Raw genomic sequence first — 26,190 nt, 5'->3', positions numbered from 1 at the left:
CCCAGCACAATTCAGGCTAATTGTCCATTCCCTAGTCTTAGGTCTACTGGACTATTGCAATTCCCTCTATCTACCTTGTCCTGCCAACATGATAAAACAACTTCAGATTATACAAAACACTGCCCTCAGACTGATCTACTCCCTGAGAAAATATGATCATATTACAACTGCCTTCCTAGACTCTCACTGGCTACCTATGCAAGCACGAATTCAATTCAAATTCTACTGTCTATTATTCAAAGCATTAAACGGCTCTGCCCCCCCCCTATCTAAACAACCGCCTAAACCAGATCCTCACCTCAAGACAAAGAAGAACTCCGTACCCTTTTGCCTTTCCTCCACTCAAGGGCACTCAGCGCAAAAAGATGTTCGATAACCTTCTGGCGACGCAAGCAGCAAAACTTAACCACTCCATCTCCAACCTATTGACGGCAACGGGCGACTTCAAAACTTTTCGAAAAGAAATCAAAACCCTACTTTTCAAAAAATGTATCCAGATATCTTAGCCCAACCCTTCCCCCTCCTCCTAGATAAATTCTCCCCCAAAACCTCCACTTAAATAATCTCTTCCTCCCCAAAAACATCAACCAAGTATTCAGATCCCTGAAATGTTACGAAATCTTATTTGTACTCTAACTGTAATCTATTTATTATATCACACAGTAACGTACAGTCAATTTAATATCCAATTTGCAAGTTCTTCCAGAATTAATCCAGGTACCTCTCCTCCCTTGTAACCAAAAAAAAAACAAAACCCCAAAACTGTTGTAACTTCACTGGAAATGTCCAGTTAGCTCTTTTGTAATCCGCCTTGAACTGCAAGGTATAGGCGGAATAGAAGTCCCTAATGTAATGTAATGTAACCTTTAGTCAGTTGAGTCTGATATAAATTTAATAGATGAGACAATAGGGTAATTTGAAATGATTTGTAATACTCCACAGTGAACCCATCACCACCTGGAGCCAATCGGGGACTTCCCTAGACTCCACCCTAAGGAAGTCCCTGATTGGCTGAGGTGCCCCGGCCCCTTCAAAGGGAGGAGCCTGAGGCGCCTTAGCCAATCAGTGCCTTAGGTCTCTCCCCGTGAATCAGATGATGTGCCGGGGCGGGGCCTAAGGCCGCTATTGGGCGGCGGCTGGCCGGAGAGCAGGAGAACTTTCCTCCTGCTTTCGAAGATTTTGTAGCGGCATAGGAGCAGGAGGAGATTCTGGGCACCCCTCCTGCTCCTGAAGATGTTGGGAGCCTCCAAAGAGCAGGAGGGACCGGGCACCCCTCTTGCTCCCAACAATTTTAAAGGTACCGGTGTGGGTGGGCCAGGCCCGACTGCCTGGGCTGACCAAGAGTGGGTAGGGGTGTGTTAACGATCGTCCCCATTTGCATGCAGGCCTTTACTGAATTGGTCAGTCGGCATGGAAATGGATCGCACACGGTTTGGAGGTTTAGTGAATCTAGGCCATTGTTCCTTGCCCTTACTGCTTAGGTCAGAGGTAGGTAATTCTGGTCCTCGAGAGCCGGAGCCAGGTCAGGTTTTCAGGATATCCACAATGAATATGTATGAGATGGATTTACATGCACTTCCTCCTTGAGATTCAAATCTATCTCATGCATTTTAATTGTGGATATCCTGAAAACCTGGCCTGGGTCTGGCACTCGAGGACCGGAATTGCCTACCCATGTCTTAGGTCAATAGTTACCAAACCTGTTTTAAGGGCTCTCCAGCCAGTCGTATTTTCAGGATATCAACAATGAATATTAATGAGAGATTTACATGCACTGCCTCCTGGATAGCCTGAAATCTGGACCAGCTAGGGAGCCCCTAGGACAGGTTTGGAAATGCTAACTTGGATGTTGAGACGGTAACCTTGCCTTTGCTGAATCTGCCTGACAGTGTATCGCAGGTTATTGTAAGGGATGCCACTGGAAGGTCTTGCAGTTAAAAGAAAGATGTTTGCTATTTGGTTTGAAGGAAGGACCCTAGATCCCTTTTTATGTACCACACAAGTGCTTGAATATTTTCCCTTTCTTTGAAAGGTCAGGTTTAAAGACCAGCTTTAGCAGAGTACACTTTAGTTCAATTGGTACATATCATTATTTATTAGAAAATAAACCCACTGTCTTTGAGGGCTCATAAAAATAGATTCCTGATGTGTCAGTATGTTTGAGCAGGCTGTCCTCCAGAATCCCTTTGGAGTTTAGAATCCAACTGTATCACCTCTCCCTCAAGTCCTTTTCTCTTCCAAAAAAAAGGAAGTAGAAAATTTTATTTCTCAAACTTTGCTTTCTAAATTGAAGAAGTGATAATATTTGTTTGAGATATAACGGAAGATAGTTGGACAGAAACAGAAAAAATTCTGGAGTGGTATTACTGTAGACAAAATGAGATGAACTGAAGGAACATCTAACAAATTTACCTCTGAAGACAATTCCTCATGGAACACCTACTTACTACCTTCAACATAAACAGGAGAAAATAAGAATAAATAAAGTCACTGCAACTGGCAGTCACCCAAAATGGTTTTGGTTTTGCTAGTGCTAAGTGTTTCATTGAGAGTGTTGTAGATAGCCCAAAACTCTGCAACTCGAATGATAGGGGGGCTTATCAAAAAGGAAACATATTACTGGCTTCTTATCATTTAGAACAGTGTTCTTTAACCTTTTGACACCTATGGACCGGCGGAAATAAAATAATTATTTTGTAGACCGGCACCAGTCCATGGACTGGCAGCTGAAGAACACAGGGCTATGTCTTGGGCAAGACCTCACACATCTCCGCCCCAGACACCCCCCCATAATAGTACTAATTGTAACACAATTTTTTCCCATTCATTTTTCAAATATGTATATATATACGTGCATGCACACACACATGCACACGCAAACTACTAATATATACAAACAAACCCTAAGATGCAAGACTTTGCATGCAGTACAACCCCAGAGGGAAATAAACAAATGCATTTCTTCCTGAACAGACAGCAGATGTAAATCAATCACTAAATTCAAAACTAAAATCATTCCCCCTATCTTTGTTGTCTCCCTCCCTCCATGCTGTGCCTTAACTTCTGGCCTGCTGCCGCCTGGCCATTTTACGGCGCCCCCCAGTGTTGTCTTCGGGCCGGCTCCCTCTTCCTCAGTGCTGCAGTGCACAAAGACATGGGCAGCGGCTCCTTGCGCGTCCCGTGCCTCATTCGAAAGCCTTCTCTCTGACGTTGCGACGTCAAAGAGAAGGCTTCTGGTTCAGGCGTGGGAAGCACATAGGAGCTACTGCCCATGTCTTTGTGCACTGCAGCACTGAGGAAGAGGGAGCCGGCCCGAAGACAATGCCACATCGATCGCACTGTGGACCGGTGGCTGAAGAACACTGATTTAGAGGACCAAATTCAAGATCTTATTGTTAGTATTCAAAGCATTACAAAATGATGTTCCCTCAGTGATCTCTCAGTCTTTGAACATTTATAATCCTGTGGCAGGTGCTTTCTTTTTTTTTTTTTTTTTTTCCATAATTAAATCTTTATTGATTCTCAATGTGGCAGGTGCTTTCTATGGAGAGCAAGATATCAGCCCTCACATACCCATCCACCTCCCCAGTGACCTGTATTCTATTTTAAGCTGTATTAATGGACTAAGATGGTCTCATACAACAGTGGTAGGCATGCATGATTAGGCTCTACACAGGCTTCTAGGTGCATTGAAGCTGGTGAAAGGTTTTTTGACTATTTGTATATGCTGCCCAAATTACTTACCTTCTATAGGTAAGTAATTTGGTTATATGGCTGAATTCACAGAAGTCTGATTTGGTTTAAACCTGGTTCATCTAGGCCAGTGGTTCCCAACCCTGTCCTGGAGGACCACCAGCCAGTCAGGTTTTCAGGATAGCCCTAATGAATATGCATGGAACAGATTTGCATGCCTGCCAACTCCATGATATGCAAATCTCTCTTATGCATATTCATTAGGGCTATCCCAAAAACCTGGCTGGTGGTCCTCCAGGACAGGGTTGGGAACCACTGATCTAGGCAATCTTTGCCAGCACTAAATATATTCATTTTTTAACTGCTCAATTTTTGTTTTCAAGCATACATGGCTCCTGAAGTAATCACCAGAGCTAAAGGAGAGGGGCACGGTCGTGCAGCAGACATCTGGAGTCTGGGGTGTGTTGTCATAGAAATGGTCACAGGCAAGGTAAATATTTTATATTTATATGGTGAAAAGCAATGCAGTGAAAGACTTAAAATAAAAGCACAGATATGTTAGGGGGGTGGAGGGAGATTTTAGGGAGCATTTTATTGCAAATGAGTTGAGAAAACCTAGAGTAACCCATCTTCTCCCTGTTCCTTCCTTGAGTTTGATCACATCTGTTTTCTGTGTTCTAATTTGACATCCATTGTGCTGCTATGGATATCTGGTTGTCTCTACCTTAGAGGCACAAAGTACTAGTCTACTTATCATCCATACCGTAACAGTCCATACAAATGGCTTATGTCCCCCGCTAGCAGGAAAAATAACTCAGAAAAAGCTTCAAACTGATTTTACTTTCCTTATAGAGGCTGGTACAGCTTTCAGCTTTACTCATTGATTGAATAGTGAATATAAACCCCCTCCCCCACGAAAAAAAACAGGAGGCTGTCGGGGTTGGGAGGAAACTTGGGACTGTGAGCAGGTACATAATAGCCTCAACTCCTCCAGGTATGAGTGGGGATGGAGGAGATCAATTTTGGGGCTGGAATGGATCTTACTGGCTACATGTTATAATCCATTGGGGATGATTGGGGATCCCTGTGTAACTCTCTATTACAGAGCATCAAGAGATTGAGACAGGTGGGCAAGGAAGGTGACTCTTTATTTTTCCCACCGGGCTTGGATTCAAACCCAGGAACCTCTTGGGCTGATTTCCCTATTCCTGCTAGTGATATCCTAGGAGTAGATGAATAGCCTAATGTTTGGAACACTGAGCTGAGAACCAGGAAAGTCATATCTCATTGACACTCCTTGTGATTTTGAGTAAGTCTCTTAGCTGTCCATTGGCCAGGAAAATATTCAGGTACAGTAGATAACTCACTTTGAACTACTACTGAAACAGGCATGAGCTAAATTCAAACCCATTTCCCTTTCTTCCCCTTTCCCATTCATCCCTGACAAATTTCCTGAGTCCTAGCCAGGTGGACCTATTTGAGGCAGCTGGAAATTGGTAGGAGTCCTACTATTTAGAAACAAACAGCTCTTTAGAATTTAAAGAAAATTGGGAGTCAACCTGGTCCCATACGTCAGGTTGATACTTGGTCTCAACTGGGGAGAGGCTTCCCTTTACTTTTGATAGAAAAGAAATGTCTGATTGATAAGATTCACCAGCCAGCAATTAGGCTTGAGTACTTGAATATAAAAACCTCTTAGCCAAACTCCATTGATGGGTGATATATATAAGTAATAAATAAACTTGGAAATTTGATGATAATACATCATCTTTGAGAAATTAGTTAGTAGTTGTGGCATCACAGACCAGTCAGCAAACTCCATCTAAGGACAAATAGTCTGTAGAGGATTTAGAAAAGTGATAGACGACTTGGAGGAGTCTAAAGTCCAAAGAAGATAAACCTTAGGAGACAAGTAAGAACATAAGCAGTGCCTCTGCTGGGTCAGACCAGGGGTCCATCATGCCCAGCAGTCCGCTCACACGGTGGCCCATCAGGTCCAGGATCTGTATAGTAACCCTCTATCTATACCCTTCTATCCCTTTTCCTTCAGGAAATTGTCCAGTCCCTTCTTGAACTCCAATACCATACCCTGTCCTATTATGCCATCTGTAAGCCATCCAGGCGTCCACCACCCGTTGGGTGAAGAAGAATTTCCTCATATTGGTTCTGAATCTGTCTCCTTTTAATTTTTCCGAATGCCCTCTCGTTCAAAAGCTTGAAGAATCTGTCCCTCTCCACTTTCTCTATGCCCTTCATGATTTTGTAAGTCTCTGTCATATCCTCTCTAAGTCTCTGCTGCTCCAGGGAAAAGAGCCCCAGTTTCTCCAATCTTCTAGCATATGAAAGGTTTTCCATACCTTTTATCAAATGTGTCGCTCTCTTCTGTACCCTCTCGAGTATCGCCATATCTTTCTTTAGGTACGGCGACCAATATTGGACGCAGTTCTCCAGATGCGGGTGCACCATCACCTAATACAATGGGAGGATAACTTCTTTCGTTCTGGTTGTAATACCATTCTTGATTATACCTAGTATTCTATTCGCTTTCTTAGCGGCCGCTGCGCACTGTGCCAACGGCTTCATGGTCTTTTCCACTATTACCCCCAAGTCCCTTTCTTGGGTACCCTCCCATCATGCAGCTATACCTCGGGTTTCTGTTCCCTACGTGCAAGACTTTACATTTCTCTACATTGAACTTCATCCGCCATTTTGACTCCCACTCCCCTAGCTTGTTCAGGTCCCTTTTTAAATCCTCGCAGTCCTCTTTAGTCCTAACTCCATTAAATAGTTTGGTGTCGTCTGCGAATTTTATTACTTCGCACTTCATCCCAGTTTCTAGATCATTTATAAATTCGTTGAACAGCAGCGGTCCAAGCACCAACCCCTGCGGAACTCACTCGTGACCCACCTTCAGTCTGAGTAGTGGCCCTTCACTCCTACACTCTGCTTCCTACCCGCCAACCAATTTACGATCCATCTGTGTACGTCTCCTTCCACCCCATGGTACTTTAGTTTCCGAAGTAAGCGTTCATGGGGTAACTTGTCAAAGGCTTTATAAGATGTCTATGGGGGTCCCCTTTGTCCATCCGTTAGTTAATTTCTTCGAAGAAGTGCAATAAGTTCGTCAGGCACAATCTTCCCTTGCAGAATGTTATCATAAGTTTATTCCTTTCTAGATGCTCCTCGATGCTTTCTTTTATCAGCACTTCTGCCATTTTCCCCGGAACCGAGGTCAGACTTACCGGTCTGTAGTTCCCCTGGTCACCTCTTGATCCCTTTTTAAAGATGGGTGTAACATTGGCTATCTTCCAATCCTCCGGGATCATATCTGTTTTTAGGGATAGATTACAGACTTGCTGTAGTAGTGCCGCTATCTCCTTCTTCAGTTCTTTCAGTACCCATAGGGTGGATTCCGTCCGGGCCCGGTGATTTGTCAGGTTTTAGTTTTCTTTCTGCCTGTGAACATCTTCGAGGCTTACTTCCATGGATGTTAGTTTTTCTGCTTGGTCTCCTTTGAAGACTTGTTCAGGTCCAGTACGTTGGATTTGTCCTCTTTTGTAAATACTGACGAAAAGAACATGTTTAGTCTCTCCGCCACTTCTTTCTCCTCCTTCACCACTCCCTTCCTATCTCCGTCATCCAGCGGTCCCACCTCCTCCCTAGCCAGCTGCTTCCCTTTAACATATCTGAAGAACGGTTTGAAATTTCGTTCTTCCCTGGATAGCCTCTCTTCATATTCTCTTTTTACTTTTCTAACCACGAGGTGACATTCTTTTTGATACTTCCTGTGTTCTTTCCAGTTCTCCTCAGTTTTGCCCTTTTTCCATTTCTTGAAAGAATTCTTCTTATCACTTATCGCTTTCTTCACTTCTTTAGTTATCCACGCCGAGTCCTTTGTTCCGTTCTTTTTGCACCCTTTCTGAATCTGGGGATATACAGATTTTGCGCCTCGCTCACCGTGTCCTTGAATAAAGACCAGACTTGCTCTACAGTCTGCCATTTCTTTGAGCTGCTCCTAAGTTTCTTCCTTACCATTACCCTCATCACTTCGTAGTTTCCTTTCTTGAAGTTAAAAGTTGTCGCGGTGGTTCTCTTTCCCTTCAGTATTCCTACTTCAACTTTGAACTTGATCATATTGTGATCGCTGTTTCCCAACGGTCCCACTACTTCCACTTCCTTTGCAGGTCCTCTTAGCCCATTAAGGATTAGATCCAGGGTGGCATTCCCTCTCATCGGTTCTCTTACAAGCTGATCCATAAAGCAGTCCTGTATAGCTTCCAGGAATCCGGACTCCCTAGCGCATTTTGAGTTTCCAAGACTCCAATCTATCCCGGGATAGTTGAAGTCTCCCATAATAATCATGTTTCCGCTTTTGTATTCTCGTTTCATCTCGGCTTCCATTTCCTCATCGGTAGCTTCAGTTTGCCCAGGTGGACGATAGTAAGGGGAACTATACAAGGTTTGAATCATTTGTATAAACCCAGAACCAATACCAAACCAATCCATTGCTTGATGTTAAACTTTAACTGTGAGGGCTGCAGAAAAAAATAGTTAATGTCTTATTAAAGAAATGACAATTTTGTATGAGGTAAAAACTTTTTATAGTTTATAAATCTTTCCTTTAACAGTTAAAGGAAAGATTTATAAACTATAAAGAGTATTTACCTCATGCAAAATTGTCATTTCTTTAATAAGACATTAATTATTTTTTCTTTTCTGCGGCCCCCCAAGTACCTACAAAACCAAAATGTGGCCCTGCAAAGGGTTTGAGTTTGAGACCGCTGTTGTAGAGGATCTGCATTAAAGATAGTTTTCATAGCAATCTATGAAGGAGGGAAGAGGATATTCTCCTTCTGAGAGGAGAAAAGTAGAAGACATATCTTTGGGTAAGTATACATTATTTTGCTCTGAGCTTTGATAGGTTTGGGAAGAAAAGCTCAATTGTAGGTTCCCTTGTAAAGAGCTTTGGGGAGAAAAGCTCAATTGTAGGTTCCCTTTTAAAGACAGTTTAGATCAGGGGTGTCCAACCTTTTGGCTTCCCTGGGCCACACTGGCCGAAAAAATTTTTTCTGGGGCCGCACAAATTCGCAAATGCTGCAGCAAGACAGAGGAGGGAGCCGGTAAGATGGTAATCAATCCGGGGCAGCAGAGGAAAACACTGCATTGCCCTTGACTGGGACCGCACAAAATACTTAACGGGGCCGCAGGTTGGACACCCCTGGTTTAGATCTTAAAAGAACAAACTTTTAATAAAACCTTTAATAAGATGGATGATTACAACTCATAGCCCATTCATTAGTAAAGTGTTAGGGCTACAGATATTCTGAGGTCTTTTCTAAAGTTGTAAATTTCATTTTTTTGTACACTGTTGGCAAACTTTTTTTGGTGTAATATAATGTGAATTTGCCTCACATTGATTGGTTTATCTTAAGGTATAGTTCCACCCATTCTTCTGAAGATAGCCCAAATATTTTATCAGAATGAGAATATTTTGGTGAAAATCAGAAATCTTGAAGAATTGATTTCTAAGTTTGCATGTTTCTCATCCTCACTCTTGGTGACTGAGAGAGAGATTTATTATTTGCAAATGATATTGAAAATTGTATGAGGTTGACTCCATTGAGCAATCAGGATTAAGTTACAGAAGAGAGCTTTTATTGCAACTCCTTTTGGATATGAAATGCACTTCCATGTGAGTAATAGGATAGCACATCAATGTTAACGCTGGGAAATCCTGATGAATAATAGCGAACATTCATATTCTGTTTGCTTTGTTAGAGACCCTGGCATGAATATGAGCACAACTTCCAGATCATGTATAAGGTTGGGATGGGACATAAGCCCCCCATTCCTGAAAGACTAAGCCCAGAAGGCAAAGACTTTCTTTGTCACTGCCTTGAGAGTGATCCAAAGATGAGATGGACAGCCAGCCAGCTCCTTGACCATCCATTTGTTAAGGTTTGTAAAGCTTTATAGATATTTTTATAGTTCCCTTTGTATTTTATTATAGTAGACTTCATTTGTGTTCTTGAAGATGATAAAGTGATGATCTATGAAGACCCTTTGAAAGAGAATGTAGTCTTTTGTGAACTAATAAATGGAGATACCAAAGCAAGGCTTCCCAAATTTATCCTGTGACTCCACAGCTAGTCTGGCTTTCAGACTTTCCTCAATAAATATGTATCCTTTAATCATATTTTTTAATTTTCAAATGAAAATATTGCATCAATACATCTTTGTTTCATTACCATATAATCATTCTGTAACTTGAAATCATTTGAAATGAAACATTGTAATAATATAATATTCTGTAAATTCCAATCCAATATCATCCTATATAATAAAACCCTAAGCGCACATGCGCACTTAGGGTTTCGTGTTCCCTGCCGCTGTGGTGTGTGATCCATGGCCGGATTCTATTTTAGAACGTGGCGGCAGGGAACACTCTGGAGCTTCCCCCCCCTCACTCACTGCGAAAGAAACCACTTTCGCCACTGCCGTTCCTTCTGCTACCCTCTTTGGAGTGTGCAGTGCAAGCCATACACGTGGACCCGGAGGCGCACCGAAAGTGTAATGGGGTTCCTGGGCAGCTGAACGCAGTCTCCGGGCGGCCTCAGCCTCAGCAAACTCCGGTCTTCCTCCAAGCTTGCGTCCAGAGTCTTTCCGCCCCCAGCGAGAGGTTGAGTGTCGTCGTGTTTGCCCCCTCTACCCGATTCCCCGTTGAGCCTCCCATCCGACCCTCCAACCGTGGTCTGGCTGGCTCCCTTAGTCCCTTGCCACCGCCCCCCTTCCCTTCCCACGGTCCCGACAAACCTCTTGACTCCAGCAGCGGCCACAGCACTCTAAACACGCTGCTTCGCGGCCTTCTACTGCCCTGACTTGCTCTGCCGGTGACACGGCAGAGGGAATCACGGGCAGTAGAAGGCCGCGAAGCAGTGTGTTTAGAGTGCTGCAGATGCTGCTCGAGCCGGGAGGTTTCTGGTTGTCTCGCGGTGGGAGGGTCGGATGGGAGGGTAAGTGGGGTCGGCTGTACTTCGGCAGTAGTGGGGGATGGAAACATACTGCTCAAGGGTTCTACTGCACAGGGGGATGGGAGGGAGGGATAGAAAATGATAGGTTCTACTGTACGGGGGGGAAGGAGGCAGGCAGGCAAGCTGGCTGGCTTTGGGAATGGGGGGACAAAGTCTGGAAGGCAGTGAGGGGGGCATAGAAAGGAGGCACTGAGGGCACTAAGGACATAGGATGGGGCACTAATGAAATAGGAAGGAGGCACTGAAGGCACTAAGGACGTAGGATAGGACACTAAGGACAGGAAGGAGGCACTGGGGGCATAGGATGGGACACTAAGGACATAGGAAGATGGCACTGGGGGCACTGAGGACATAGGAGGCACTGAGAACATATGGGACACTAAGGACAGGAAGGCACTGGGGGCACTAAGGACATAGGATGGGACACTAAGGACATAGGAAGGTGGCACTGGGGGCACTAAGGACATAGGAAGGAGGCACTGAGGGCACTAAAGACAGAAAATGGGACACTAAGGACATAGGGAGGTGGTCACAGAGAGTCAGGCAGGCATGGCACAACAGAGAAATACAGGCAGGCAGGGGGCCAGGGAGACAGAGACAGAAAGAAAGACAGATAGGGGGCCAGGGAGAGACACAGACAGAAAGAATGACAGACAGACAGCGTACACCGAGAGAGAGAGAGACAAAGAAAAAAAAAAGATAGACAGACATCTACTCTAGCATCCGTTAATGTAACGGGCTTAAACACTAGTACTATATAATACCAAAATATTACCAACCTCCCTACTTCCCTCCCCTCTCCCAGAACTGCAAAAAAAATAAAAATCAATACCTATCTATCAAAACATGACTTCTTGCTGTAGGAGATAATGTGTTTAAAAAAGGCTGCCAAATCGCGAGCAACACTTCTGCCAAATCGCGAGCAACACTTCTTGGTATCCCATTCATATTTGTCAGAATTATTAACATTTCCACTTGAAACAATGCCGCCCATTAATCGTATATATTATCTGCCTGAAAGAAAAATAAATTTGAATCAGCCTGAAGCCAAAATACCACAATCTTTGGATACTGCTAACCTTTCTGATTTACTGGAAAAATCTTTAGAAATTCAATCCCGTCCTACCCTTCTCGTCTCGTTTGTTTTTGAGCAGGACCTAAATTCTGTGATGCGTATGTTTTTCCGTTTCTCTCAAACTTTGTTTCTTGGACAGAGAATTTGGGTCTGTCCAGATGTCACTAAATCTAGTCAGGACTGAAGGAAATTATTTCTAAACATGAGACAAGAGATCAAGGCACTAGGAGCTTCTTTTTTGTTGAGTTACCCATGTAAACGTCTACAGATCATTCAAAATACGTCCATTAAACTCATTTTTAAAGCTAAGAAGTTCGAACACGTAACACTCCTTCTTAAGGAAGCCCACTGGCTTCCAGTTGCACATCGGGTTATATAAAAACTATGTTTGCTTACATTTAAATCTCTTCTTTCTAAAACTCCGGCTTTTATTTACAAGTTATTAATCCCTTACACCTCCAATAGAACATTAAGATCCGCTGAACAGCATTTGCTAACAATTCCTTCTCTTAAAATTATAAATACTCGTCGACAATTGATCTTTTCAGTTACAGCTCCCCAAACCTGGAATTCGCTCCCTAGCCATTTAAGGGAAGAAACCAATATAGAAAAATTTAAAGGTAAACTGAAAAGTTTTCTCTTTAAAGATGCCTTTATAAATTAATCATTTAGTCTTTGAACCAATTTCATTTTTTTTTCTTTCTATAATTTTATTGAAGTAATTATTTATTTATTTTTTTCTCCCCTTTCCTTATGTGTCCCCCTTATTTGTTTCTTTAACTTTTATATAAATTGTAATTCTTACCCATCTCTTCCCTTATGTCTCTAGTCTTATCAAATTTGTCAATAATCTTGTTAGTCTTATTTATTGTATTATCCCCCTTACATTGTAATTTTATTAACATGTACATCACTTAGAATTTAGATTAAGCGATTAATCAATTTTTTATTAAAACTTGAAACTTGAAACTTAAATGCTGTGTAAAGTATGCTGGGATTAAATATACCTTTTTTGCCCTTGATCAGCTTAAAGCCTTTGTAGATACTGAAAAACTGCTCCATTAAATCAGGGACAATTAATTTAATTGCAGATGTTGTTATAACCCATTAAGCATATGCCTTAATTCAAAGTATAACTTTAATTGATCTCCTTATCTTTTGGGTTCCCCTCAACTTTATTTGTGGTCTAAGGAAGAGATTACAATTATTATTTTTGGATTGCAGATTTCTACTATTTGTTAATTCTTTATCCTTTGTATTTCCTGAACAAGTGGATGCTTGTAATTATATTGGTAAAATCAATAGAATAAAATAAAAATAAATAAAACCAGTAGGAGGAAATATTTTTTCACTCAGAATAGTTAAGCCCTGGAACTTGTTGCCAGAAGATGTGGTAAGAGCAATTAATGTAGCTGGTTTAAAAAAAGGTTTGGACAAATTCCTGGAGGAAAAGTTCATAGTCTGCTGTTGAGACAGACATGGGATGGTAGCATGGAATGCTGCTACTATTTGGGTTTTTGCCAGGTACTTGTGACTTGGATTGACCTCTGTGAAGATGGGATACTGGGCTTAGATGGACCATTGATCTGACAGGCTATTCTTATGTTTCTTAACTGGTTCCAAAATGCAGGCTGCTTTTCAACAACTTTGAGTTACATTCTGAAAGGTCATTCTTGCTGAGCGTTGTACCAGTCACATTGGTGGGTGGTGACCTTTGCAGTCTGGATTAGGCATTCTTGAGTTTATGATTAAGGTGTTATGGTAATCAGGTTTTCTATTCTGCCTTTATCTATTCAGTTCAATGTCAGATTATATTACAAGAGTTTGGACCAGTTACCTAGGAAGTTACAATGGACAGTTTAACACAGACATTCAGTTGAGTTGCTAGTACAGGTAGATCAATACAGTTAGGTCATAGTTACAAATACATAGATACAAGTTTAAGTAGGTCATCTTTGGCTCATTATGTCCCAGGAGTTGGATTGGACAGTTCAGAAATGGGCTTTTATAATTACCATTTCAGTTACTTCTGGATTGGCTCCTTCTCTTGGTACAGAAATGCTTTAAAATGTTTTCTGAACTTGAGATAGTGATTACAAGATCATAATGTAAGTGATAGTTGGTTCCAGCATTTTGCTAATTGATATTGGATGGATAAGATAATTTGCCTGGTAGACTTTATGTTGTTGCATGTTGGGAATTTTAAGTGGACAAGATTTCTGGTGGAATATCTGTTGGGGGCACCCTGGAGTACGGTGGCCAACTCTGTTAGGTAATCAAGGGCATTCCTTGTCACAATCTCAAAGGCAGTGATGCCTAATTTAAACTTGATCTTTGCGGTTATGGGCAGCCAATTTTAGTTTCATATAGGAGGCTGTAGATTTTCCAATTTCCATAGTCCATATATAAGTCTTTCTGCTGCATTTTGAACTAGTTGTAGACGTGATGGCAATGTTTTAGAACAAAGAACTGGTGTTACATAGTAACATAGTAGATGACGGCAGATAAAGACCCAAATGGTCCATCCAGTCTGCCCAACCTGATTCAATTTAAATTTTTTTTTTTTTCTTCTTCTTAGCTATTTCTGGGCGAGAATCCAAAGCTTTACCCGGTACTATGCTTGGGTTCCAACTGCCGAAATCTCTGTTAAGACTTACTCCAGCCCATCTACACCCTCCCAGCCATTGAAGCCCTCCCCTGCCCATCCTCCACCAAACGGCCATACACAGACACAGACCGTACAAGTCTGCCCAGTAACTGGCCTAGTTCAATATTTAATATTATTTTCTGATTCTAAATCTTCTGTGTTCATCCCACGCTTCTTTGAACTCAGTCACAGTTTTACTCTCCACCACCTCTCTCGGGAGCGCATTCCAGGCATCCACCACCCTCTCCGTAAAGTAGAATTTCCTAACATTGCCCCTGAATCTACCACCCCTCAACCTCAAATTATGTCCTCTGGTTTTACCATTTTCCTTTCTCTAGAAAAGATTTTGTTCTACGTTAATACCCTTTAAGTATTTGAACGTCTGAATCATATCTCCCCTGTCTCTCCTTTCCTCTAGGGTATACATATTCAGGGCTTCCAGTCTCTCCTCATACGTCTTCTGGCGCAAGCTTTTTCGTCGCCCTCCTCTGGACCGCCTCAAGTCTTCTTACGTCTTTCGCCAGATACGGTCTCCAAAACTGAACACAATACTCCAAGTGGGGCCTCGCCAATGACCTGTACAGGGGCATCAACACCTTCTTCCTTCTACTGACTACGCCTCTCTTTATACAGCCCAGAATCCTTCTGGCAGCAGCCACTGCCTTGTCACACTGTTTTTTTCGCCTTTAGATCTTCAGACACTATCACCCCAAGGTCCCTCTCCCCGTCCGTGCATATCAGCTTCTCTCCTCCCAGCATATACGGTTCCTTCCTATTATTAATCCCCAAATGCATTATTCTGCATTTCTTTGCATTGAATTTTAGTTGCCAGGCATTAGACCATTCCTCTAACTTTTGCAGATCCTTTTTCATATTTTCCACTCCATCTTCGGTGTCTACTCTGTTACAAATCTTGGTATCATCTGCAAAAAGGCACACTTTTCCTTCTAACCCTTCAGCAATGTCACTTACATACATATTGAACAGGATTGGCCCCAGCACTGAACCCTGAGGGACTCCACTAGTCACCTTTCCTTCCTTCGAGCGACTTCCATTAACCACCACCCTCTGGCGTCTGTCCGACAGCCAGTTTCTGACCCAGTTCACCACTTTGGGTCCTAACTTCAGCCCTTCAAGTTGTTCAACAGCCTCCTATGAGGAACTGTATCAAAGGCTTTGCTGAAATCCAAGTAAATTACATCTAGCATATGTCCTCGATCCAGCTCTCTGGTCACCCAATCAAAAAATTCAATCAGGTTCGTTTGGCACGATTTACCTTTTGTAAAGCCATGTTGCCTCGGATCCTGTAACCCATTAGATTCAAGGAAATACACTATCCTTTCTTTCAGCAACACTTCCATTATTTTTCCAACAACTGAAGTGAGGCTCACCGGCCTGTAGTTTCCTGCTTCATCCCTGTGACCACTTTTATGAATAGGGACCACATCCGCTCTCCTCCAATCCCCAGGAATCACTCCCGTCTCCAGAGATTTGTTGAACAAGTCTTTAATAGGACTCGCCAGAACCTCTCTGAGCTCCCTTAGTATCCTGGGATGGATCCCGTCTGGTCCCATCGCTTTGTCCACCTTCAGTTTTTCAAGTTGCTCATAAACACCCTCCTCCGTGAACGGCGCAGAATCTACTCCATTTTCTCGTGTAACTTTGCCAGACAATATCGGTCCTTCTCCAGGATTTTCTTCTGTAAACACAGAACAGAAGTATTTGTTTAGCACATTTGCTTTCTCCTCATCACTCTCCACATATTTGTTCCCAGCATCTTTTAGCCTAGCAATTCCATTTTTTATCTTCCTCCTTTCACTAATATATCTGAAAAAATTTTTATCTCCCTTTTTTACATTTTTAGCCATTTGTTCTTCCGCCTGTGCCTTCGCCAAACGTATCTCTCTCTTGGCTTCTTTCAGTTTCACCCTGTAGTCCTTTCTGCTCTCCTCTTTTTTGGGTTTTTTATATTTCATGAACGCCAACTCTTTCGCCTTTATTTTCTCAGCCACTAGGTTGGAGAACCATATCGGCTTCCTTTTTCTCTTGTTTTTATTGATTTTCTTCACATAAAGGTCCGTAGCCATTTTTATCACTCCTTTCAGCTTAGACCACTGTCTTTCCACTTCTCTTATGTCCTCCCATCCTAACAGCTCTTTCTTCAGGTACTTTCCCATTGCATTAAAGTCCGTACGTTTGAAATCTAGGACTTTAAGTATCGTGCGGCCGCTCTCCACTTTAGCCGTTATATCAAACCAAACCGTTTGATGATCGCTACTACCCAGGTGAGCACCCACTCGAACATTAGAGATACTCTCTCCATTTGTGAGGACCAGATCCAATATCGCTTTTTCCCTTGTGGGTTCCGTCACCATTTGTCTGAGCAGAGCCTCTTGAAAGGCATCCACAATCTCCCTACTTCTTTCCGATTCCGCAGACGGAACATTCCAGTCCGCATCTGGCAGGTTGAAATCTCCCAACAGCAGAACTTCCTCTTTCCTTCCAAACTTTTGGATATCCACAATCAGATCCTTATCAATTTGCTGCGATTGAGTCGGAGGTCTGTAGACTACACCCACGTAGATAGAAGTTCCATCTTCTCTTTTCAGAGCAATCCATATCGCTTCTTCCTCTCCCCAGGTCCCTTGCATTTCGGTCGCTTGGATATTGATCTTTACATAGAGAGCTACTCCTCCACCTTTATGACCATCTCTGTCTTTCCTAAAAAGATTATATCCTGGTATGTTTGCATCCCATCCATGTGATTCACTGAACCATGTCTCTGTGATAGCAACAATATCTATATCTGCCTCTAATATCAGGGCTTGCAGATCATGAACTTTGTTGCTTAGACTGCGAGCATTTGTGGTCATCGCTTTCCAGCTATTTTTCAGCGATAATCTCCTTTTTCGTATGGATTTTTGTGTCGTTTCACTTTCCGTTGCAATACTAAGAAATGAGTTGCTGATATTGCTTATGTTGCAGCCTTTACTACTATCGCATCTTTTCTTTTGCCGGGGGTGGTCTCTATAATTGTCCTTCGTACATACACTACCCCCACCTTCTAGTTTAAATGCCTAGAAAAATATTGTCTAAATTTCTCTGCAAGGTTTCTTTTTCCTGCTGTAGTAATATGTAGCCCATCAGTGCAATATAGCTTCTTGTCCTTCCATGTATTTCCCCATCCTCCTATGTACCTGAAGCCTTCTTGATGACACCAGGCTCTGAGCCATCTATTAAAGTCCTCTGTGTTTTTCACTCTTTGCTCTCCTTTTCTATATTCAGGCAGTATTTCAGAAAAAGCTAAAATCTTTACAAAAGGTTACAGTAGTCTAGTCAAGATAGGATTTAGGGTTTGCAGTAAAATTCAGAAAGCTTCTGTTTCAAATTATTTTCTGATGGATCTCAGAGTCAATAATAAAACAATCTTTCCTTAAGATGAGAAAGCTATGTGGCTTTTCATGGATAGTGTGCCTGATGGAGGTAATAAGTAAGACTAGAACTTCGATTCTAGGTAATAGTTTTTATCCCAGGACAAGCAGGCAGCATATTCTTGACTGATGGGTGACGGCACCGACGGAGCCCCGGTACGGACACTTTTAGAGTGATTGCACTCTAAGAACTTGGAAAGTTCTAGATGCCGCACCGCGCATGCGCGAGTGCCTTCCCGCCCGACACAGGCGCGCGGTCCCCAGTTTCTTAGTTTCCGCGGAGCTAAGCATACGCGTTTTTCAACGAATGTTGAAATTTTTTTCTACTTGCCTTCCCGCTCGCGTAAACCTTTTTGGCTTAATTTGCCTTTTTTCTTTGTTCATTTTTGTAAAAAAAACCTTTCATTTTTTTCTTCAGTTTTGGTTTTTCCCCGGCGGGGCCTTCTGCCACCATCGAGGCCTCGGCCTTCGATTTGGCTGAAGCCGTTTTCACTTTCATGCCCCCTCAGCCAGGGTTTAAAAAGTGCCAGCGGTGTGCTCGGCCTATGTCTCTCACGGACCCACACAACTGGTGCCTACAGTGTTTGGGTCCTGAGCATCAGGCTTCCACCTGCACCCGCTGTGCCACTTTAAAAAAACAAACTCTAAAAAATCGCCAGATACAGCAGCGATTACTGTTCGGTGCTGAGATGTCCGACCCCGTTCCATCGGCACCGGCCTTGGCACCTACTCAATCGGCACCTTCATCTTCGACGCCGCGTGACACCGCATCGGCATCCCAGCACTCAGGTAAGCCGGCTAAGAAGCCTTCCCCGATGGAGCGTCCTCCGGTCTCGAGTGCAGCGAGCCCAATCCTGCCGACCGTGAGGCGCCAGCGGAAGCGCTCCGCCCCTATAGAGGTGAGTCCCTCGACATCGGGCTCCTCATCTCCGGGGTGTAGAGCGGCACCGCAGGTACCGCAGAAGAAAAAGGCGGTACCGGTGCCCTCCCTTGATGATCGCATTGCGGCCATCTTACAGTTACAGCTGAAGGAGCAGCTCCAACAACTCCTTCCAGCTATCCTGACACCGAACCTTCCGGTGCCGGTCTCATCTGAGCCGTCGGTACCGAGAGTGGAACGACCTATTCTGTCTACTTCCTCTCTTTCGGTACCGTTGCACTCGACCTCATCGGTGTCGATGCCAATTCTTGCACCGGAGCCGACAACTCAACACCAGTCGGTACAGACTTCGGCTCCGATGCACCCGGTAACATCTCCCGGTACCGCTTCGATGAGGTCGGGTAAGTCGGTACGCAAGTCCCGACACCTGGAACCATCCACCCCTGAGTCTCGGGATCGTACTTCCCATATTCGAGACCCTGATCTGTGGGGTGATTCCGAAGAGCCTTTTCTTTCAGAAGGTGAGTGTTCTTCGGGGGAGGATGAGCCTGATATTCCTGATCCATCCTCCAAACATGATTCCACGTCTTTTTCAGCATTTTTAAAAGATATGTGTGAATCTCTCTCTATTCCTTTGGAGGTTGAGTCTAAAAAGTCTAAGGCTTTTTTAGATGCTCTTGATTTTGACCAGCCTCTAAAGGAATTTCTGAAACTCCCTCTTCATGACATCTTGAGGGAGACATTTTACAAAAATTTAGAGACTCCTCTCACTGTCCCTGGAGCTCCCCGTAAATTAGATTCCCTATATAAAGTTATCCCCATTCCAGGTTTCGATAAACCCCAGCTTCCACATGAGTCTCTCCTCGTGGAATCCACATTGAAAAAGTCCTCAGGGGCTAGTGTGTATACTTCTGTCCCTCCTGGTAGAGAAGGCAAAGCCATGGACAAATTTGGTAAGCGTCTCTATCAGAATGCGATGTTAGCCAATCGATCTGGCAACTATGCTTTTCATTTTTCTTTTTATTTAAAGCATCTCCTTACCACCATGGCTTCCTTTGAGCAGTACCTTCTTGAGAGGAAACGGTCGGCTTTTCACCAATGCTCTTCTTCTCTGTTTCAGCTCAGAAAATTTATGGTAAGATCTATATATGACACCTTTGAACTTACCTCTAGAGCAACGGCCATGTCTGTGGCCATGCGCCGCTTAGCCTGGTTAAGGGTGTCCGAACTGGATGTTAACCATCAAGACCGGTTAGCAAATGCACCTTGCTTAGGGGATGAGCTGTTTGGAGATTCCATGGACTCAACGACCCAAAAGCTCTCTGCTCATGAAACACGCTGGGATTCCCTTCTTAAAACCAAGAAGAAGGCTCCGCCAGCACGTCCTTTCAGACAACAATCCACTTACCAACGCCGTTATGTGGCTCGTCCATTACAGTCTGCTCCTCAACAACCTAGGAGGCAGCGTCAACAACAGAGGCAAACTCCTAGACAGCAGCAGCAGCAACCTGTCAAGCAGCCTCCACAACAAAAACCGACTCAGCCCTTTTGACTTCATTCTCCAGGGCATAGCCAGCATCCAACCTTCACATCTCCTGCCTCAACCTATAGGAGGGCGTCTATCTCTTTTCCTCAGCCGGTGGGAAGTAATCACTTCGGACCAATGGGTCCTCAACATCATCCACCACGGCTACTCTCTCAACTTTCAAACCCTCCCGGGCACAAGTCCACCAAAAGAGTCTGCTTTGCATACTCCCCAATCTTCCCTCCTCCTTCAGGAGGTTCAATCCCTCCTCCTTCTGAACGCCATAGAGGAAGTTCCTCCGGAGCAAAAGGGGCAGGGATTCTACTCCCGTTATTTCCTAGTTCCCAAAAAAACAGGAGATCTCAGACCTATCCTAGATCTTCGCGATCTCAACAAATGTTTAGTCAAAGAGAAGTTCAAGATGCTCTCCTTAGCAACTCTTTACCCTCTTCTCAATCAAGACGACTGGCTATGCTCCCTCGATCTCAAAGAAGCATACACTCACATACCGATCAATCTGGCCTCCAGACAGTACCTACGTTTCATGATCAATCATTGTCATTACCAGTACAAGGTACTACCTTTCGGCCTAGCCTCCTCTCCAAGAGTTTTCACCAAATGTCTGATTGTGGTAGCGGCTTTTCTACGTTCCCACCACCTTCAGGTGTTTCCTTACCTGGACGATTGGTTGATAAAGGCACATTCATCTCAGACAGTTCTTCAGGCCACCAACCAGACCATCTTATTTCTGCGTTTGCTGGGATTCGAGATCAATCTACCCAAATCTCATCTTATCCCCACACAGAGACTTCAATTCATTGGAGCAGTCTTAGACACAATCCTCATGAGAGCGTTTCTGCCATCCAACCGTCTTCAAACGCTTCAATCTCTATGTCAGCAGGTGCTTCCACAACGTTCCATCTCTGCAAAGCAAATGATGATACTCTTGGGTCACATGGCCTCCACAGTCCATGTCACACCACTTGCCCGTCTGCATCTGCGCACTCCTCAATGGACCCTGGCTACTCAGTGGTCCCAAGCGATAGATCCTTGCTCACGTCACATATCTGTGACATCATCTCTTCGTCAGTCTCTACAATGGTGGTTGACATCCTCAAATCTATCCAGAGGTCTTCTGTTCCATCTACCTCCTCATCAACTTGTCATCACCACCGACGCTTCCCCTTATGCTTGGGGAGCTCACTTGAACGAGTTCCAAACTCAAGGTCTTTGGACAGCCCAGGAAAAGAAGCATCACATCAATTTCCTGGAACTCAGAGCGATGTTTTATGCCCTCAAGGCCTTCCAACATCTTCTATTTCCTCAAGTTCTCCTGCTGTGCACAGACAATCAAGTTGCGATGTACTACATCAACAAGCAGGGTGGGACGGGCTCTCGCCTCTTGTGCCAGGAAGCCCAGAAGATTTGGACTTGGGCCATAAATCATCATCTATTCCTGAAAGCTATCTACATTCAGGGAGCACAGAATTCCTTGGCGGACAAGCTCAGCAGAGTTCTCCAGCCTCACGAGTGGACACTCGATCCTCTCACTCTGCAGTCCATCTTCACTCAGTGGGGCACTCCTCAGATAGACCTCTTTGCAGCTCCTCACAATCACCAGCTGCCCCTATTCTGCTCCAGACTCTACTCTCCTCACCGTCTGGCAGCGGATGCGTTTCTCCTCGACTGGTCCAATCTGTTTCTGTATGCTTTCCTTCCTCTGCCTCTCATGTTGAGAACCTTGTTCAAGCTCAAGAGGGAACGAGCCACCATGATTCTGATTGCTCCGAGGTGGCCCAGGCAACATTGGTTCTCCCTTCTACTTCAACTCAGTTCCAGGGAACCTTTTCTTCTTCCACTGTTTCCTTCTCTGCTTACGCAGCAGCAGGAGAACCTTCTACATCCCAACCTCCAGTCTCTGCACCTGACAGCTTGGTATCTCTCGGGCTGACTGCTCATGATACACTTTTGTCTCAGCCTGTTCGTTCAATTCTGGATGCCTCCAGGAAACCTGCCACTCTGCAATGTTACCATCAGAAGTGGACACGTTTTTCTTCCTGGTGTCTCCTCCATCATCATGATCCCACTTCCCTTGCAGTGGAGACCTTGTTGGATTATCTCCTTTCTTTGTCTGACTCTGGCCTCAAGTCTTCTTCAGTCAGAGTCCACTTAAGTGCTATTGCGGCGTTTCATGAGCCAGTCCATGGAAAGCTCCTATCAGCTCATCCCTTGGTGTCCAGGTTCATGCGGGGTCTTTTTAATGTGAAACCATCTCTTAAAGCCCCTCCTGTTATCTGGGATCTCAATGTAGTTCTTTCCGCCTTAATGAAGCCTCCATTTGAACCCTTGGCTACCGCTTCTTTCAAGTTTCTCACTTGGAAGGTACTTTTCCTTATTGCTCTTACCTCTGCCAGGAGGGTCAGTGAGTTACATGCACTAGTTGTGGATCCACCTTTTACTGTCATTCATCATGACAAGGTGGTTCTGCGCACACATCCAAAGTTTCTCCCTAAGGTTGTCTCTGAATTTCATCTCAACCAATCCATTGTTCTGCCTGTCTTCTTTCCGAAACCTCACTCGCATTCTGGAGAACAGGCTCTGCATACTTTAGACTGTAAACGGGCTCTGGCTTACTATTTAGACCGTACTAAGCCCCACAGATCATCTCCACAACTCTTTTTGTCCTTTTGATCCGAATAAATTGGGACGTCCTGTTTCTAAACGTATGTTGTCTAATTGGCTGGCAGCGTGCATTTCTTTCTGTTATGCTCAGACCGGACTGACACTGGAAGGTTCTGTCACGGCCCATAGAGTCTGAGCTATGGCAGCATCTGTAGCTTTCCTCCGGTCCACTCCTATTGAGGAAATCTGCAAAGCTGCCACTTGGTCCTCAGTTCATACTTTTGCATCTCGTTATTGTCTGGATGCATTCTCCAGACGAGATGGACACTTCGGCCAATCTGTTTTGCAAAATTTGTTTTCCTAATGGCCAACCTTCCCTCCATCCCTCTTTTTGTTAGCTTGGAGGTCACCCATCAGTCAAGAATATGCTGCCTGCTTGTCCTGGGATAAAGCACAGTTACTTACCGTAACAGGTGTTATCCAGGGACAGCAGGCAGATATTCTTGCGTCCCTCCCACCTCCCCAGGTTGGCTTCTTAGCTGGCTTATCATAACTGGGGACCGCGCGCCTGTGTCGGGCGGGAAGGCACTCGCGCATGCGCGGTGCGGCATCTAGAACTTTCCAAGTTCTTAGAGTGCAATCACTCTAAAAGTGTCCGTACCGGGGCTCCGTCGGTGCCGTCACCCATCAGTCAAGAATATCTGCCTGCTGTCCCTGGATAACACCTGTTACGGTAAGTAACTGTGCTACATGGGCAGAGAAGGAACAGTGAAAAAAATTAAAGGCAAATATTACAGAGGAAAGTTAGACTCCACTGTTTTAACTCTATTCTCCTATCCCAGCCTGATTTGTCTGCTTTTGGTCTGACTTTATTAGGTTGTAAGGATCAATAAATGGGAAACTCTGCTTGAGTCTGTCTGTAAAATTCTGCATACACTTGGAAGTGTTGTACAAATAACAGGCCACAGAACCTTATCTTTATCTAGAGCTTTGAATCAAACTCTATTTCATGTAACTAAAATACTCTTTTCTGTCTGCACAGGTTTGCACAGATGAAGAATGAAACCTATTCAGTACATGTCCCAAATATACTCGGCGAGTTTTTTTAATCACTACTGTATGTAATATTTACATAACAAAGTATGCTGAAGATGAAATCCAGTTTTAACTTACCATGACTGAAGACTGCACACGTGACACAGGTCACCTTTTCCTGTTGCTGCTCCTGTTATGTTTCTACATGTACCAGCATCCACGAGAGTGAAAGAGGCTGCATGTTTTAGAGAAAGTGCCATTACTACTGTATATGGACCATTCTTTATTTTCATTCTCTTCTCCATTTCTCATATTATTGAGAACTGTAATACTGATATGTAGTACCTTTTTTTTTTTTTTTTTTTTTAACTTTCCAGGTTCAAAAAATCTTGTAGTGTTTATCCAGCATTCTGGACCTTTGTATATGGTTTTTAATCTATTGTTGAGTGCACTGACTGTGAACTTTAACTTTTGGGGATTTATCTCTTCTTTTTTTTTTTTTTTTGCCCAGCTTCAGATTTGTTATGCAAAAAGCTAATTGATGAAATGTAAAGAAAAGGGGGTTTTCTCTTAATAAATGGTTTATTTTAGGAAGAATATTTTGTTTTCTTTTTTTCATGATAGAGTGCCTATAGGGCTGAGTTTACTAAAGTTCATTACCACATTAGCATGCATTATTACTAAATAGGTCATAGTGAATGAAATGGTGCCTTCCGTAAAGCATGCCTTACTGCACTAATATGCATTAGCACATTTTAATAAATCTAGACCTAAATGTGTTTGGCAGTTAATTGTCTTGGTCGCAGTAGAAAGATGCCCATTTGTATTCCGCATGATGACTATAAAACAAATCTTTCTGAGCTATGCTATATAAAAGGCTTTTCTTGGCTTAGTGACATTGCTGAATACTCAGCCCTAGCAGACAAAGCTTGTATACTTACAAAATTATGGTGCCCTCAGAAAAGTCAGAGCATCAGATCAGCTGCATGCTCCCAACTTGATTTCAAAGACCGTAAAGGACTTTTAAACTAAGATGCCATCTGGAAGTGATTCACATTTAGGTGTGAAATGAAAACACTGAGATCAGTTACTTATGTGGTCATGTATGTAGCCATCTTTTACATCATAAGTAGTTAAATGAAAGGTATCAAACTGCTGCTTTCACCAGAACCCATCAGAACTCAGCACTACTGAGCTTAATACTGGAACATTGTTGAGCATATGTATGCACCATGTTTTCAAATAGCAGGACCCTTTTTATTTTTCTCTAACAGATAAATGACTGGGTATACAATACCTTAGCTCACAATTAGGCCTATGATGGAATTATAAATGATCATGTAACAAATATGTACTGTAGCATGAAAATAATTCCTTGCAAATCATGCTGTAAGTGACATCATTATTTACAGTTGATCAACTGGAGGGGGGGGTCCTAGAAAATTAAGTACATATTAAGATTTCTGAAAAATGTTATGGAGTGAAAAATATTCTTAAAATGTTTCTTGATAAGCAATGGTGGACTGTAGAAACTAGGTTGTAAAATTGATATTACCAGCGAGATGCTAATGAGTTGCAGCAGTGTATCCTGAAAGAGTTAGGAACACTTGTACCAGTGCATCATTGATAATGCTGCTATGCAGTTACATAAGTGTGTCTGTGCATGCATTGCAGCAAACCGGCCATTTCAAGCTATTTTCAAGCTATTTTGAACTGTCAGTGCGAATATGTTTAAATACAACTTGGTTTTGAGCAAAATGCTTTTACTATTCAAATTTGTTTTCATTTGTTCATGTGATGTTTCAAAGTACTTGATAATGTGAAGCTCTTTTACTTATACACAGGAGTCCATACTTTAGATGTTGATTCCCACTAATTGTGAAACTGCAGGACTTGTACTTTTAAGATATTGAACTCCTCTTCTTCTGCAGTTGAGATCAGCTCCCTCTTTAGTTTTTCCTTCTGAGAGTGAACTCAGAAGGTATGTTCTGATCTGCTCTGTTTTTTGTTGTTATTTTCGGGCATTTCACTGTTGGAATTTTGAGTTTCTTTGTGGCTTTGGTGCTCAGAGGTCCCCTTCTTGGGCTTACTCTGCCGGGAAAAGGATGCAGTCCTGTGTGGGTGGACTGCTGCTCCCTGGCCAATCATCAAGTACTTGTGGAGCCAACATGCTTTGTGTCTTGTCAGGAACTTGGGGTCTGTCACCCTGGGAGCTTTCGCCTGCTGATTTATTCAGAGGCTTGAACTTAGG

At 43.4% G+C, this 26,190-nt stretch overlaps 1 protein-coding gene across 16 annotated transcripts in view; it reads left to right on the top strand.

The window, feature by feature from the left end:
• MAP3K4 (mitogen-activated protein kinase kinase kinase 4) overlaps positions 1-24,442 on the top strand; it is a 462,673-nt gene extending 438,231 nt beyond the window's left edge. For all 16 annotated transcript variants that reach the window (XM_033937735.1, XM_033937734.1, XM_033937737.1 and 13 more), the window contains 3 exons: positions 4,077-4,183; positions 9,472-9,651; positions 23,947-24,442. In XM_033937735.1, coding sequence (XP_033793626.1) covers positions 4,077-4,183; positions 9,472-9,651; positions 23,947-23,967 — 308 coding nt within the window. In that variant the 3' untranslated portion in view covers positions 23,968-24,442. The remainder of the gene's footprint in view (positions 1-4,076; positions 4,184-9,471; positions 9,652-23,946) is intronic.
• Positions 24,443-26,190: the final 1,748 nt, after the last annotated feature.

The sequence above is a fragment of the Geotrypetes seraphini genome, chromosome 3, assembly GCF_902459505.1.
Source record: "Geotrypetes seraphini chromosome 3, aGeoSer1.1, whole genome shotgun sequence".
NCBI lineage: Eukaryota > Metazoa > Chordata > Amphibia > Gymnophiona > Dermophiidae > Geotrypetes > Geotrypetes seraphini.
This window is presented reverse-complemented; position numbering and strand designations above follow the sequence as displayed.